The 16,049-nt window shown below is 44.1% G+C and overlaps 1 protein-coding gene across 4 annotated transcripts in view; it reads right to left on the reverse strand.

Annotated features, from left to right (window-relative positions):
- SGSM1 (small G protein signaling modulator 1) overlaps positions 1–16,049 on the reverse strand; it is a 92,000-nt gene that overhangs the window by 48,364 nt on the left and 27,587 nt on the right. For 2 of the 4 annotated variants that reach the window (XM_006877269.1, XM_006877267.1), the window contains exons 11-14: positions 13,878–14,042; positions 9,257–9,395; positions 6,114–6,178; positions 4,569–4,714 (exon numbers count right to left, since the gene is read on the reverse strand). In XM_006877269.1, the coding sequence (XP_006877331.1) occupies positions 4,569–4,714; positions 6,114–6,178; positions 9,257–9,395; positions 13,878–14,042 (515 nt within the window). The remainder of the gene's footprint in view (positions 1–4,568; positions 4,715–6,113; positions 6,179–9,256; positions 9,396–13,877; positions 14,043–16,049) is intronic. The other 2 variants (XM_006877270.1, XM_006877268.1) reach the window with 1 other exon arrangement.

Below are 16,049 nucleotides of genomic sequence, written 5' to 3' on the forward strand. Positions count from 1 at the left end.
AACCAATCCTAAGTGAAGATCGAAGGTCATTTCAGACACCTACACATGTAATAAGAGTCCAAATGAGCGTGCTAATAACTGTAGGTAAGAATTCAGAAATTTTCCTCTAACGAGGCATTCTTTGAGAACTGAATGAGTGGTGATTGGGAACTGGAGTAGACACCTCAAGAAAGGAAACAGCTCTGAATAATCAAAGGAGGAACACAGTGAGCTAGAATTAGAATGAAAGGAAATCTTAGATGTCACTTATTTGGAAGCTCTATCAAAGGCCAGCTAGGTTTATGATCTACAGAATACCTAGTCTAGTGTTCTTTCCACTCTTGATACCTTCATTAAGAGGAAGCTAACAAATATCTTCTATTTTAAGGATTACAGATATATAGGTATTATTAAATTCCATTCTCTTGCTAAGTGTCCTGTTTGACAACCAAGATACATACGGCAAGATGACTGGTTCCATAGAACTTGGGAGAATTCCAACTAAAATTGCAACAAACCTTTGTGGAAAATTTATACAGAAATTAACCCAATCTTGTCACTTTATCAAGTTCTTGTTAAAACAAGTGTGGGAAACAATCAAATATAAAACATATGATTGGAGATGAAAGGAAATATTGAGTTATACAGTTCTTCAAGCAAATCAGAAAGGATGCTGAGATTTTGAAAGTAATGCGAAAAGTTTTTGTCTCCTAATTGTTACCAGGCCGTCAGCTTCATGTTAATCCTTTAGTAATTCACTATAGAGTTCACAGCTATAGAATAAATACACTTGTTCAGCAAAAAAAAAAAAAAAGAAAGAAAGAAAGAAAAAAGCCTTTTGACAACTTCAATCTTTTCTCCATTTATCTTGATGTTATCTACTGGTCCAGTGGTGAAGATTTTTGTTTTCTTTAAATTGAGGTACAACCCATACAAAAAGCTATGGTCTTTTGATCTTCAACAGTAAGTATTTTAAATTCTTTTCACTTTTAGCAAGCAAGGTTGTATCATCTGCATGTCTAAGGTTGTTAATGAGTCTTTCTCCAATCCTGATGCCACGTTCTTCTTCATATAATCCAACTTCTCGAATTATTTCCTCAGCAAACAGATTAAATAAGTATGGTGAAAGAATGCAACCCTGGTGCACACCTTTCATAATGTTAAACCATTGAGTGTTTCCTTGTTCTGTTCGAACAACTGCCTCTCGATCTATGCATAGGTTCCTCATGAGCACAACTAAGTGTTTCAGAATACTCATTCTCCACAATATTGTCCATAGCTCGTCATGATCCACACAACTGAAAGTCTTTGCTTAGTCAATAAAGTACAGGTAAACATCTTTCTGGTATTCTCTGATTTCAGCCAAGATCCACCTGACGTCAGCAGTGATATTCCTTGTTCCTTGTGGGATATACTCAAGGTCATAGTTTGGCTCTCATGGACTTGTTTTCATTTTCTTCACCTTCAGCCTGAACTTGTGTATGAACAATTGATGGTCTGTTCCACAGTCTACCCCTGGCCTTGTTTTGGCCACTGTTTCTTTCCACAGATGTAGTCAACTTGATTTTTGTGTATTCCATCTGGTGAGGTCTGTGTGTATAGTCATCTTTTATGCTGTTTAAAAATTATATTTGCAATGAACAAGTCTTGCAAAGTTCTATCATGTGATCTCCAGCATCATTTCTATCACCAAAGCCATATTTTCAAACTACCAACCCTTCCTCTTTGTTTCCAACCTTTGCATTCTAATCAGCAGTAATTATCAATACATTTTCATTGCATATTTGATCAATTTTTGACTGAAAAAGTTGGTAGAATTTTCCAATTTCATCATTGCTGCCTTTAGTGGTTGATGCATAAATTTGATCAGGATGTGGGCTTTCCTTTTTGCTCTTCTTATTGCTTAACTCAGAGTAACTTTCACAGGTGTTGCCTGTTTCCCTGGTATATGGCAGCTGGTATTGGTTCTTGCCTGGGTTTTGGTTTTTATAAAGTGTGATTGCAGCTTGGCTATTTGGCAGCAGTTTCTGATTCTTCTCGTGTAATATAGGGAGACAAAGAGTCCTCCAAAAGCAAAAGGGAGGCTACGTAACAGACAAACAACACCAGTTGGGTGAAAAACAAAAACAAAATAAAAAATGAGAGAAAGAGGAAAAAGAAAAAAAAAAAAAAACAGAAGAAAATAATGCAGCACCAACAAAAACAAGACTGAATACAGCAGTCTCTAATCACAGAAAAGGGAGAGGAGGGAGGGAAGAAAAAGAGGGGGGGAGGAAAACTCTGTAGCTTAATATAAGTATGTCTTTAATGTCCTAAGTCCCTGGCTTCAAAGCTGTCCCAGAGATTTTGCCTTTAAACTCTCTTTCAGTCACTTCTGCCCTCCTTTCCTTGTTGTTGTTAAGTGTTGTCGAGTCAATTCCAACCCATAGCGACCCTGTATAGGGTTTCCAAGGAGTAGCTGGTGAGCTTGAACCACCGACTTTGTAGTTCAAAAGGCTCTGCAGTCTGGCACATTAACCCACAGCGCCACACCAGGACTCCTCTCCTACCCCTGATAAGAAACAGACCAAAAGGGGGACAGATCAGCACCTCAGCTTGGGCTGAGTGTCTGTGCAGATTCCTGGCAGAAGAAACTGCCAGCGGTGAGGGTGGGGGGTGGCCACTTGGCTCAGGCTCTCCCTCTATTCACCATAATGGAGGTGGGCAAACAGTGAGTGTACCAATTACCTGATACCAAAGAAAAAAATAAAATCAGAACAACGCAAAACTGACAAAGTCTATTGTGCACCTTTTTCCCAAGGTTCCCACGGCGTTTTTCCATGGCGTCTCTGTGGCCCCTTTTTCATCTTGCCACCTGGTCTCACCCAAGATGTGGGCTCAGGCCTCCCAGCCTGGCCCGGGAGATTCAAAAGTACGCGATTTTTTACTTCAGCTCCAAACTCCACAAGCTATAAGCCTTCAAACCTTTAAAATATTCCTATTTCTGTGGGTCCGAGTTTTGGAGCTCTGTCCTGGTTCTTTTTTGCCTGGTATTCTGTGTTATTGCTGACAGCGACCTTCACTACACCTCCACCTTAGCAGCCATCCAATGCATAAATTTGAATAATAGTGGTATTAACTGGCCTTCCTTGATGTTGTTGTTGTTGTTGTTGTTAATTGCCTTTGAGTTAGTTCCAGCTCATAGTGATCTGGTATAGGGTTTCCAAGGAGCAGATGGTATAAGTTTGAACCACTGACCTTGCAGTCCAGTGCTTATTCTACAGTGCCACACCAGGACTCCTTGTAGGCTTATGGATATTATTCTATCACAGTGTTGTGCTTCAAGACAGATCTTGAAATTTTTTTTTTATGATGAATGTGATGCCGTGCCTCTTTAATCGTCATTCCCAGCATAGTAAATCTTGTGACTGTCAGATTCAAAATTACCATTTCAGCTCACTAATGCCTAGGATATCGATGTTTGCTCATTCAATCTTTGACAACTTCCAGTTTTCCTATATTCATACTTCGTACAGTCCATGTTCTAACTATTAATGGATGTTTACAGCTGTTTCTCCTCATTTAGAGTTGTGGCCCATCAGCAATGAAAGTCCCTGTCCCAAAAGCTTTACTTCATTCCTGTCATCACAGTCAACTCTACTTTGAGGAAACAGCTCTTCTCCAGTTGTATTTTGAGTGCCTTCCAACCTGAGGGGCTCATTTTATGGCACTATAACTGACAATATTCTGGTGCTTTGTATCATGTTTCAATATTCAATATTCAATATTCTGGTGCTGACAGTGTTCCACTGCTATTCATAAGGTTTTCAGTGACTAAGTATTTAGAAGTAGTCTGTCTTTTCTTTTTCCTAGTCTGTCTTAGTCTGGAAGCTCAGCTGAAACCTGTCCACTAAGGGTGCCCCTAATGATATTTAAAATACCCATGGCATAGCTTCCAGAATGACAGCTACACGTGTGCAAGCCACCACAGTACCACAAACTGACAGACAAGCAGTGCTGTAAATCTTTATGGGAACAGAAAGCTTCATCTTCCTCCCACAAAGTGACTGGTAGATTCGAACTACTGACCTTGTGCTTAGCAGCCCAGTTCACAATCCACTACACTACCATGGCTCCTTGATAAAGTAGAGCGTCACTAAAATGAAGGGAACCTTTCCTGAGAGGGACAGACACAAGAGCCAGAACAATGGAATCAGCCGTACCAACGACTGTGACGATGGCACTGGATTGGGCACAAGGTTGCCAGGAGTCAGAGTCAACTGAACAACTAACAATAATAGCATCACACCAAATACTTGCAGCTAGATTATAAAATTGTCCAACTGTGTGCAGGTCTGCGTACACAGCCAGCACTTAATAATAGATGCATACTTACTGGTTCATTCATTCCTCTCTCTGTTTTCCACCCGCTCAATGCCCACCACAAAGGACAGAAGTAAGCTATGGGGAAGAGGTAAGGATCTTCCATTTGCATATGCAGCTCACACGATGTCAACCAGAGTCCCCATAGCAGGTGGGTCTCTTCTCCAGAGGACAAGTAGGCCCTGCAGCCCTCCCAGACAGAAGCAGGGCCCACCGAGTCAGCTTACTGTGCTATCCTGTAGGTACTGCTCCCAGATCCCAGCCGTCAGCCCTTGTCCGGCATCACAGGGCACATCTGGAGACACAATCCTGTGGTTGACCAGAGCTGACAGATGAGTCCTGACGGTGGACAGGTGTCTGCAGTAGGCAAGCCCTGCCGAGAAGGGGCAAGCATCACCCTCCACCATCTGACACACCTCTCACCAGGATTCCAAAGGGTTGGCTCAGTCACACTCGTGTTGGACCCTCACCAGTCCAGACTCTCATCATTCCCCCTTTACCAGCTGAGGCTGAGAGGACTGAAGCCACCTGCTGGCTTGACTGCTTCCTGGTTCTAGGTCCCTTTGTCAGCCTTGGTCTGTAGGAAGCCAGGGTATTTCAGGGCCTCAAAGGCTGGAAGAGGCAGGGAGGGGGCAGGCAGGAAAATGTCTCAGACCCCCTCTGACCCCAGAGAAGCTCTTGTGGAGTCCCCATAATCCAGAGAGAGAGGATATGAGACATGAATGATCCCCACTCAAACTGCAGCTTTGAAAAAGAATACCCAAGAAAGTCGGCAACCATGGCTGAGGGCAAGAGCACCAATTTTGCTTTCAAAGGTGGCCCTGCACCTACCTCTACTCTATCCTATTTCACCCTAGGTACCTGGAGGGTGCTTAGCATAAAGTCCAGCACACAGAAACCAAAAAACCTAAAACCCATGGTTGTTAAGTCAATTCTGACCCCATAGGACAGGATAGAACTGCTCTTTCGGGTTTCTGAGACAGTACATCTCTATGATGGGTTTGAACTGCCTACCTTGCAGTTAGCAGCCCAGCTTAATCCACTGCACCACCATGGCTCCTGGCACATAGGAAGCACTTGGCAAATGTTAGTCCGTGTCCCATTTGCTCTGAATATGCCCCTTTCCTCAGACGCCTCCCTACCACCTGTGCATCCCCAGGAACCAGAGCCCTCTGGACCTGGGGGGATCAACAACCACACCCAATCCACTGCCATCATGTGAACTCCCCTCTGAGTGACTCTGTGGGACAGAGAGCTGCTCATAGTGTTTCTGAGACATTTTTACAGAAATAGACTGCCTCAGCTTTCCCCAATGAAGTGCCTGGTGAGTTCAAATGCCAACCTTTCCATTAACAGTTCAGTGGTCAACCTACTGAACCACTAGATACAGGGGGCCAAACCAGACTCACAGCGACCCTATAGGACAGCATAGAACTGCCCAAAGCGTTTCCCAGGCTCCATCTTCACAGGAGCAAGCAGTCTCAGCTTTCTCTTGGTGGGTTCAAACCACCAACCTTTCCAGTAGCAGCCCAGCACTGTACCCACTGCACCACCAGGGCTCCTCTGTTGGCATATAGTTGATGTTAAGTGCCATTGAGTCGGTTCTGATTCATAGTAATCCTGTATAGGGTTTCCAAGGAGTGGCTGGCGGATTTGAACTGCCAACCTTGGGGTTAACAGTCCAGTGCTTACACTACAGTGCACAGCATATGGTAGGCACTCAACAAATGCTTCCCTAAGGACCCACACTGGCAAAGAAAAGCAATACGCACATCCATAGAAGGCTCTGGAAAGGATCTGGTACTTCATGTTGTCACAGAGAAGCTTCAAGGGAGCCCTGTAGGTGGAGGAAGAGGGAGACACTTAGAACAGATGCCCACGGCCCCCACGCTTCCTGGGCAGGAGTACTCAGAGGGCAGACTCAAATCAGCCAGAGGGTTTTTCATAGACCGATTTTTAGAAGCAGAACACCAAGACCTTTTTCCTAGTCTGTCTCAATTTTCCTTTGAGAAAACACCCCTCCCTCAACTCTCTTTATGGTTTGGTTGGAGCTGATGACCCAGTATGTGCTCGGGGTTGGAAACATGGTGAGTGGGTCAGAGGTGGTCACATGACTCAATCTGAGCCAATGAACATCAATCCTAGGACTTTTGTTGGCACTACTAAGGAACAGACTTTTTTTTCTTGCCTGAGATTTTTAAGCCAGTGGGACAGAGGGCAGGGCAGCTGGAAGACTTCTCTGGTGAGGGCCTTCCTGAAAATGGTGCTATCACATACAAGCCAAGAGCTGGAGAGTTGAAGACTTTTGTTGTGAGCTTCTGGGTCCAGTCATGCAAGAAGTCACTGTGCCTCTTGACATCTTAGTTATAGCAATGAATTGTCTTCCTTTCTTTTTAACTGAAATCAGTTTGAATTGAAATTCTTTAACTTTTAGAAATAATTCTGACTTTTAAAGCCACACAGATGAGTCAAGTTGAGGCTGACTGCAGAGTAGGTGATGTCTCACAGCCTCTCCCTAAGTCAGAACCTTGGGGAACCTTCTTGGATGAAACAAGAGACAGGAGTTAAGGACCCAGAGTCGTTGGAAAACACAAAGATTGATGAAGTTGCTGTTGGCCATTGTTATGAAGGAAAGAATAGAGAAGTGTCTGCATATTTATTTCTAGAACATCCCAGGAGCTTCCAGAAAAAACAACCCAGGGCTTGGCTGAGGTTCTCCAGTTACACTCATTAAAAATTAAAGAGATCCTCTCTCCCTTTGTGTCCTCAGGTTGGCGAGGCCCAGGCTTACTCAGGTGACAGCATTACATTGACAGCTATCCTGCTATGTGTAAGGTGGCACACTTGCTGCACTATGGGTGTGTAAGCAGATGTTACGTAAACAGGTTCTGGGTTACAGCAATGGTCCAAGAGTCACCTGGGGATTCTCCAACATATGGATTCTTGGGCCCTACACAGACCTACTCAATTAAGACCTTCTTGGTGGGGCCAAGGCATTAGTCTGTTTTGCCATCTTCCCTAGGTGATTCAGATACACAAGTGAGTTCAAGAATCTCTGGTTAGGTCAGTGCTTCCCAAACTGAAGTGCTCATGAATGATCTTGTTAGAGTAGATTCTGCATCCATAGGTCTGGGGATGAGGGACTGAGAATCTGCCCAAATGATGCTGCTACTGCTGGTCCAGCAAACACTGCTGCCGACTCGAGTCAAACTCATAGAAACGCTGTAAGACAGAGTAGAATCCCTCTAGAGGGTTTCCAAGACCTTAAATCTTTAAGGGAGTAGACAGCCTCATCATTCTTCCTCAGAGTGGCTGGTGGGTTCAAACCACCAAACTTGCAGTTAGCAGTCCAATGTTTAATCCACATTACCACCAGGGGATAGATGACTTTGAAAATTTCACACTGGCCTCCATCACAACTGTCCTACAGTTGAATACTGGACCACCCACTGGGAAAGAGACCCAACAAAGAAGGAAGAAATCTATCCTCCCAGGCCAGGCTGGACAAGACCAGACTCATGAATTGGCCAAGTAGTTCCAAGGAGACAAGGACTTGAAGAGGGATGAGCTGGGGACATAACTTCACACAATAAAATTAAAAGAAAACACTATAGAGCAGGTCTACTCTGTAACACATGGGGTCACTATGAGCTGGAATCAACTTAATGGCAATGAGTTTGGTTTTGTTTGGCTGACTGAGCTTAACCAGGTACCAGGGTATCTTTCTCTGGCCCATTAGACCATTATTTGACTGGCTCCTTACAATAACTACATATAGTAAGCTTTGTTTTTCTTAGGTGCCATTGAGTCGATTCCATCTCATAGTGACCCTTTGTAGAATAGAAGGAAACACTGCCTGGTCCTTCATCATCCTCACAATTGTTACACTTGAGCCCATTGTTGTAGCCACTGTGTCAATTCATCTCATTGAGACTCAAGAGGAAGTCTTCCTCTTTCTCACTAACCCTCCACATTACCAAACATGGTGTCCTTCTCTAGGGACTGGTCCCTCCTGATAACATGTCCAAAGTTAGTAAGAGGAAGTCTTGCCATCTGGCTGTACTTCTCACAATACAGATTTGCTCATTCTTCTGGCAGTTCTTGATACTTCCAATATTCTTCTCCAACACCAAAGGCACCAATTCTTTCTCAGTTTTCCTTAGTCACCATTCTACTTTCACATTGAAAACACCATGACCTGAGTCAGGTGCACTTGGGTCCTCAAAGTGACATCTTTGCTCTTTAACACCTTGAATAGATCTTTTGAAACAGATTTTTCCAAGTCATCAGTTGTGTGATATCCTGACTGCTGTTTCCATGGTGGTGACTGTAGATTCAAATACAATGAAACCCTCAACAACTTCAAAGTAGACCTCAACCTTCATTTTGTGGTGGAGAAAACATGGAGGCACGTGTCATGGACATTAATATTTCTGATTTCTGCCTTACAGGCTGGTGGTAGAACTGCACTTCCTTCCTCTTGTGGGTGGGGCCAGTGAGTAGAAATGTCATGTCACTTTGGGTCTGGAACATTTCATGTTTGTTTCAAGCCCTTCCCAAACTACTTTCTCCTCTATCACTTTGGCTAATGATGTTTAAGGTAGCGGCTGTTCCACTACTTTTGTGGACAAAGCAGAGCCCGCTGCAGACCCATGACAGACACATAGCATACATGAGCCATTAACCTTTGCTAAATGAGGAGGTAGGACTGTTGGTTACCATGGCATAACCTTGTTTATCCTGACTGATATACAGGCAGAAGACCCAGCAGTCAGGACTTCCCATGGCCAGGAATTAATCACAGTTTGATTCCATTGCCTATGTTCATGCCACTGGATTCAGGTGAGAAACAGGTACCCACGAGGCTTTGCTAAATCCTTCGGTGCCTTCCGGCCACAGCTCAAGCCCCTCATACCTCTCATGGTTGCAGCCATTGGTGGAGCCTCCATCAGCTGAGCCACTCTGCAAACAGGAGGAGCAGGAGGACTTCCGAGGGCTGGGTTGCCATAGTGATGGCAGGTTGCTCACAGACACATCCATCAGGTCCTGGGGGACTGTGTTGGGTAGAAGAAGGATTTTTAGTGAAGCCTATGTGGGTCTCAGAAGCCTCTCCCCCCCACAGCAAGCAGTTTTCCCTGAGGCCAGCCCAGGAATCAGAAAAGACCCCGACTGTGACAGGAGGAAACAGTGACCCCAAACATCATCTGACCCCAGGGACTTGAGCCCACCTGATCCACTGAAAGCCACCAGCAAGGTTTGAGGGTCCCAGCACACAGGCAGAGCTGATGGCAGTAGAAGAGAGACGGAGGGAACAGAGAAAGCCCAGAGCCAAGAAAACAGACCCAGTCCCAGAGCAGGAGGCCAAACCTCACCATGTTGTCATTTATGTGCCTTCACAGGATGCTCTTGCAGGAAGGGGAGCCTGCAGGGGCTTCTGGGAAAGTAGGAGGGTCTCAGGTCCCCAGAGACAGACCCCAGAGCTAGCCTCAACACAGTGCCTGGACCTCAGTTACTCCACCAAGGAGGAACCATGTGTAGGCTGGTTCAGATACCATGTGCCTCTTTCCTAACCAGCTCTATTGAGTTAACAACTCCTGAAGACAGAGCCCTCAAATCTATATGTACAATGGGGCTTCAGAAAGCTCATAGGAAAATAAAATGAAAAGATAATGGAATGCTTTCAGGAACTTTTTGAAGCTCTCTTGTACATACATAAACACATATACATTCAAATGTACAACCACACATGGATCAATACATAAATGTGCACATATATATATGCACACATATATACCTATGAATGCATACAAACCCATGTACATAAACACACATGCACACAGACATTAACGCACATATATACACATACACCCACCACTCATCTGTAACTTTGTCATACTGTGGTGGCTTGCATGTTGCTGTGATGCTGGAAGCTATGACACTGGTAATTTAAATACCAGCAGGCTCACCCATGGTGGATAGGTTTCAGCTGAGCTTCCAGACTAAGACAGACTAGGAAGAAGGAGTGGTGGACTACTTCTGAATGTTTAGCCACTGAAAACCTTGTGAATAGCAGCGGAACATAGTCAGATACAGTGATGAAAGATGAAAACATTATGAATAGCACCAGAATCTTGTCAGATGTAGTGCCAGAAGACGAGCACCTCAAGTTGTAAGGCACTCAAAATGCCACTGGAGAAGAGTTGCCTCCTCAAAGTAGAGCTGACTCGTGATGATACAAATGAAGGAAAGCTTTCAGGATCTTCATTTGCAACTCAAAATAAGGATAAACAGGGGTAATCATCCATTAATAACAGGAATATGGAATATATGAAGTATGAATCTAGGAAAATTAGAAGTTGTCAAATTAACTGGAATGCATAAAGATTGATATCCTAGGCATTAGTGAGCTGAAACGGACTGGTATTGGCCATTTTGAATCAAACAATCATATGGTTTACCATACTGGGAATGACAAATTATAGAAGAATGTTCATCATCAAAATGAACATTTCAAGATCTACCTTGAAGTACAATGCTGTCTGTGATAGGATAATATCCATACGCCTACAAGGAAGACAAGTTAATACCACTATTATTCAAATTACTCACCAACCACTAAAGCTAGTGATAATGAAATTCAAGAATTATACCAACTTTTTCAATCTTACTCAATCTCTACACTGAGCAAATAATCCGAGAAGCTGTATTATATGAAGGAAAACATGGCATCAGATTATAGGAAGACTCATTAACAACCTGCGATATATAGATGATACAACCTTGCTTGCTGAAAGCAAAGAGGACTTAAAATACTTACTGATGAAGATCAAAGACCACAGTATTCAGTATGGGTTGCACCTCAATGTAAAGAAAACAAAACTCCTCACCACTGGACCACTAAACAACATCATGATAGAGAAAAGATTGAAGTTGTCTAGGACCTCATTTTACTTGGATCCACTATCAACTCATGGAAGCAACAGTCAAGAAATCAAATGATGCATTACATTAGGCAAATCTGCTGCACAAGACCTCTTTAAAGTCTTCAAGAGCAAAGATGTCAAGTCCAAGCCATGGTATTTTCAATAGCCTGATATGCATGTGAAAGTTGGACAGTGAATAAGGAAGATCATAGAAGAACCGATGCATTTGAGTTATGGTGTTGTAGGAGAGTATTAAAGGTACCCTGGACTATCAGAAAAATGAATAAATCTGTGTTGAAAGAAGTACAGCCTGCTCCTTAGAAGTCAGGATGGTGAGACTTTGTCTCTCACACTTTGGATATAGTATCAGGAAGGACCAGTCCCTGGAGAAGGGCATCATGCTAGGTAAAGTAGAGAGACTGCAAAAAAGAGGATGATCCCCAATGAGGTGGACTGGCACAAAGGCAGCAGCAATGGGATCAAGCATAGCAACAATTGTGATGATGGTGCAGACCCAGACAGTGTTTCATTCTGTTGTACATATGGTCGCTATGAGTCAGAACAGACTCTACAGCATCTAACAACAATACACATACACATATGCACATACACACATGTATGCAAGAATATACACATAACATATGTACATGAATGCACAAGTGCACACAAATACATATACATACATGCATACATATATACACACACCGTACATATATAAACATGCATAAACATACATACACACATTGTTTTTGTTAAGTGCTGTTGAGTTAATTCCGACTCATAGCGACCCTGTATAAGGTTTCTAAGGAGTGTCTGATGAATTTGAACTGCCAACCTTGTAGTTCAAACTGACCTTGAAGTTCAGTGTTTATCCTACAGCACTATATGTGCACACATATACATATACGTCTACATATATTTTATGTTGTTGTGTGCCATCGAGTCAATTCCAACTCCAGGTGATAGAGTAGAACTGCCCATGGGCCTTCTTGGCTGTCATCTTTAAAGTTTTTCTCCCCTGGAGCTTCTGGGTGGGTTCAAACCACCAATCTTTTGGTTAGTGGTAGAGTGTTTAACCATTGCATGACAAAGGCTCCTTTACATATGTGTGTGAGTACTCAGGAGTCATTGAACAACTACAGCATTTGTCAAAGTCAAATGTGTATTCTTAAAACAAGAGTGGTGAGCAATCTCACCAAAGCACCAACTCCTAACTCCTGCACACTGGTGACGTACAGCTGACACAGGGAACAGAACTTGGAGTTCCCCTAATGTTTTTCTTTCCCAATTTCATGAAAGCCATACTGTCTGCAAAGCCACAGAACAGACAAGACTGGAGGTGGGAGCGCTGCAATTTCTAGAGCACACTTGTGGACTTCTGGAAAGTTCTAGGTGGGTGTAACATTTTTATTTCTCTATGACCAGGATCTTTTTTTGCAAAGAGCTGGATCAAAAATGCTTTCAGATTTGCAAGGTATTTGGTTTCTGCCATCACCACTCAACTCTGTTGTATGAAAGCAGTCACACACTGTATGTGAACAAATGAGCATGGCTATATAAATAAAACTTTATTTAGACTTTATTTATGGACACTGACATGTGACTTTCAGATACTTTCCATGTCAGAAATATGATTCTTTTTAAAAAATTTTTCAGTCATTAAAAAATATGAAACACTCATCTCTCACACTTTGGACATATTATCAGGAGGAACCAGTCCCTGGAGAAGGACATCATGCTTGGTAGCATAGAGGGTCAACAAAAAAGGGGAAGACCCTCAGCGAGATAGGTTGACACAGTGGCTGCAATACTGAGCCCAAAAATAGCAAAAATTCTGAGAGTCGTGCAGGACAGGACAGGGTTTTGTTCTGTTGTACACAGGGGTCACTAAAGGTAGGCACTGACTCGGCAGTTTAACAAAAATGCAAAAAAACATTGAATGTTTGTGGGCTGTATAGAACAAAGTTGGATTTGGCTCACAGGCCATAGTTTGCTCTAGGACATTAAGAGCTCTGGTAGCATGCATAGTGGTTGTGAATCGGACTGCGAACCTCAAGGTCAGCAGTTCGAAATCACCAGCTGTGACACGGGAGAAAGATGAGGCTTTCTGCTCCCGTAAAGATTTACAGCCTCAGAAACCCTGTACAGGGTCGCTATGAGTCGGAACCGACTCCACAGCACATAACCACCATCATCAGTACATTTATCCGAGCACCATCCCTCTGCAAAGGCAACTGGGAGCCACCTGCTTCTACCCTTGGGCTGCAAGGGAACTTGAGCTGTGGACCTAGCCTCACTTGAGCTGGCCAAGAAATGTCCTATCAAATGTTCTAGAAAAACTGCTCCAAATTGTCATTTGCTTCAGGAAGCACTGATCAGCTTAGCCCATGGGCAGCAAATATGCCTGTACTCCAGCCTCTGACATCCATGCAGACATTATTAACTGATCCCTTTGCTACGGAACTAACACAACACTCCAGGCTGCCTCCTACAGGGTTTAGTCGGCATCAGTCTTTCCCCTGCCCCCATCTCTCACATGATCAAGACTCAAATGACAACATGGCAAAGTTGGCCAGCACCCAGTCTGTGGGGGTGAGGGGATCTGAACATTACTGGGGGGCTGCTCCTTCAGGCCCGGTGAGAGGAGGCTGGTGTTCCATCTGGCTTGTGCCCACCAACTCCCCCTGGCCACCACCAGCACAGACTGGCCCACAGGAATCATGGTCCAAGCAGGGCCCATGGAGACCGAGGGAAGGCTGCCCAAGGGGTCGGAAGCAACTTGAGACACAAAACAAAAAGAGCCGGTGAGATGGGAGATCTAAGAACTAATGTCTTCTTAGGGTCAAGCCCTCCCCTTGCTCTGCTCCCCACAGCTCTCATACATTGTTTGATGAAAAGAAAAAAGAATGCTGGGAGTTACAAAGTGCCTATTCTAAGCCATCAGCTGCCTCACTGTAGGAAGAGGGCTATCTGCTACCATAAAGACTGACCATCTTGGAAGCCTTAGGCAGGGTCACTACAAGCCCGGATGGGCTGAATGGCACTGGTGGGTGGGTGTTTTGTGTTGCATGCTGTGCCAGGTGCAGGGTTGTCTTATTATTCTAATCGTGCTGTGAGGGATGTTTCTTTTGCGGAAGAGGAGATAGGTTCAGAAATGGGACAACTTTAAACACCCCACAACATCTGGTCAGTTGGACTGAAGTTGCTTTCTCTTTCCACTAACAAGAGCCATCACTTTCTGGGTGTTTGCTCATTCGGTAAGGAGCCCTGATGGTGCTGTGGGTTAGGCACTGAGCTGCTAGCCACAAAGTAGGCAGTTCAAACCTACCTGCTGACCCTTGAGAAAAGGATGAGGCTGTCTTGGACACCCTATACAGAGTCACTGTGAGTCAGAATCAACTCAATGGTAGTGCATTTGGTTGGATATTCTTTAATAACGGTTGGGTCGATGCCAACTCATGGTGACCCCATCCCTACAAAGTTTACAAGGGAGCAGCTTTCCACGCCTTTCTTCCGGGGCACCTTTGGGTAGGTCTGAACTACCAACCTTTCAGTTAATAGTGGAGCACTCAACCTTTCACACTAACCAGGGTCTCTTCACAGTTGTCATTGTTGCTAAATGCCGTGGAGTCGGTTCCAACTCACAGTGACCCTGTAGAGGGTTTTGGGAGTAGAAAGCCTCATCTTTCTCCTGCGGAGCAGCTGGTAAACTTCCACTGCTGACTTTGTGGTTCGTAGTATAGTGCTTATCCTTTGGAGCTCTATCTTCTTTTACAGGTTAGGTACAGAGAGTTTCAGCAACATACCCACAGTCACCCAGCTAACAAGTGGTGGAGCCTGGACCCCAAGCCAGGGAAGGGGACCTGGGTATGGTGTAAATAGTTAACATGCTCAGACACTAACTGCAAGGTTGAGGCTCAAGTCTACCCATGTGTCCTTGGTAGGAAAGCCTGGCGATCTTTCTGTAAAGTCATTCACTGGACACCCTACCACGCACAGGTCTACTCTGACACGTGTGGGACCACCATGGGGTAGCTGGTTTTGTTGTCTCTCCACACCGTACACTGTCCTCACTGTAGACCAGTGGTTCTCAACCAGCATGCTGTTACCATCCAGAGGGCAGCTAGCAATGTTTGGAGAGCTAGGTAGATGTTGGAGTCCTGGCATGGTGCTATAGGATAAGCACTGGACTGCTAACCAAAAAGTCAGAGGCTAAAACCCACCGGGTGCTCCTTGGAAACCCTATGCAGGATTGGTGTCAGTTGGAATCAACTTGACGGCACTTAACAACAACAGCAACAGCTAGATGCTGGAGTTCCTGGTGATGCAACAGTGAAGCGCTGGGCTAACCAAGAGGTTGGTGGTTTGAACCCACATGGTGGCTCTGCAGATGAAAACTCTCGTAGAGACAGCTTAGAAATCTCTTGCTATGAGGTAGCTAACAACAGGAGCTTGTGTAGTACCTAGTGGATAGCAGCCAGGGATGCGGGTCAGCATCCAGAATGCACAGGACAGCCCCCACCACAAAGAAGCTTTCTGCCCCAAATGGTAACAGTGCTGTGGTTGAGAAACCCTGCCCCAGAACAATGTAGTTCAATAAAAATTCAATGTAATTTACTTATTTCTTTAAAAATTTTCTACAAGTCACAGTAAAAAAGTATTTAAAACACCAGACACAAAAAAAATACCAAGTAAAATTAATGTTAACCATCTGTTTGGTTTAACCAATGTATCTGAAATACTATCACTTTAGCATATATCCAGTATTAAAAAAAGAGTCCTGGT

The sequence above is a fragment of the Chrysochloris asiatica genome, unplaced genomic scaffold, assembly GCF_000296735.1.
Source record: "Chrysochloris asiatica unplaced genomic scaffold, ChrAsi1.0 scaffold00451, whole genome shotgun sequence".
NCBI lineage: Eukaryota > Metazoa > Chordata > Mammalia > Afrosoricida > Chrysochloridae > Chrysochloris > Chrysochloris asiatica.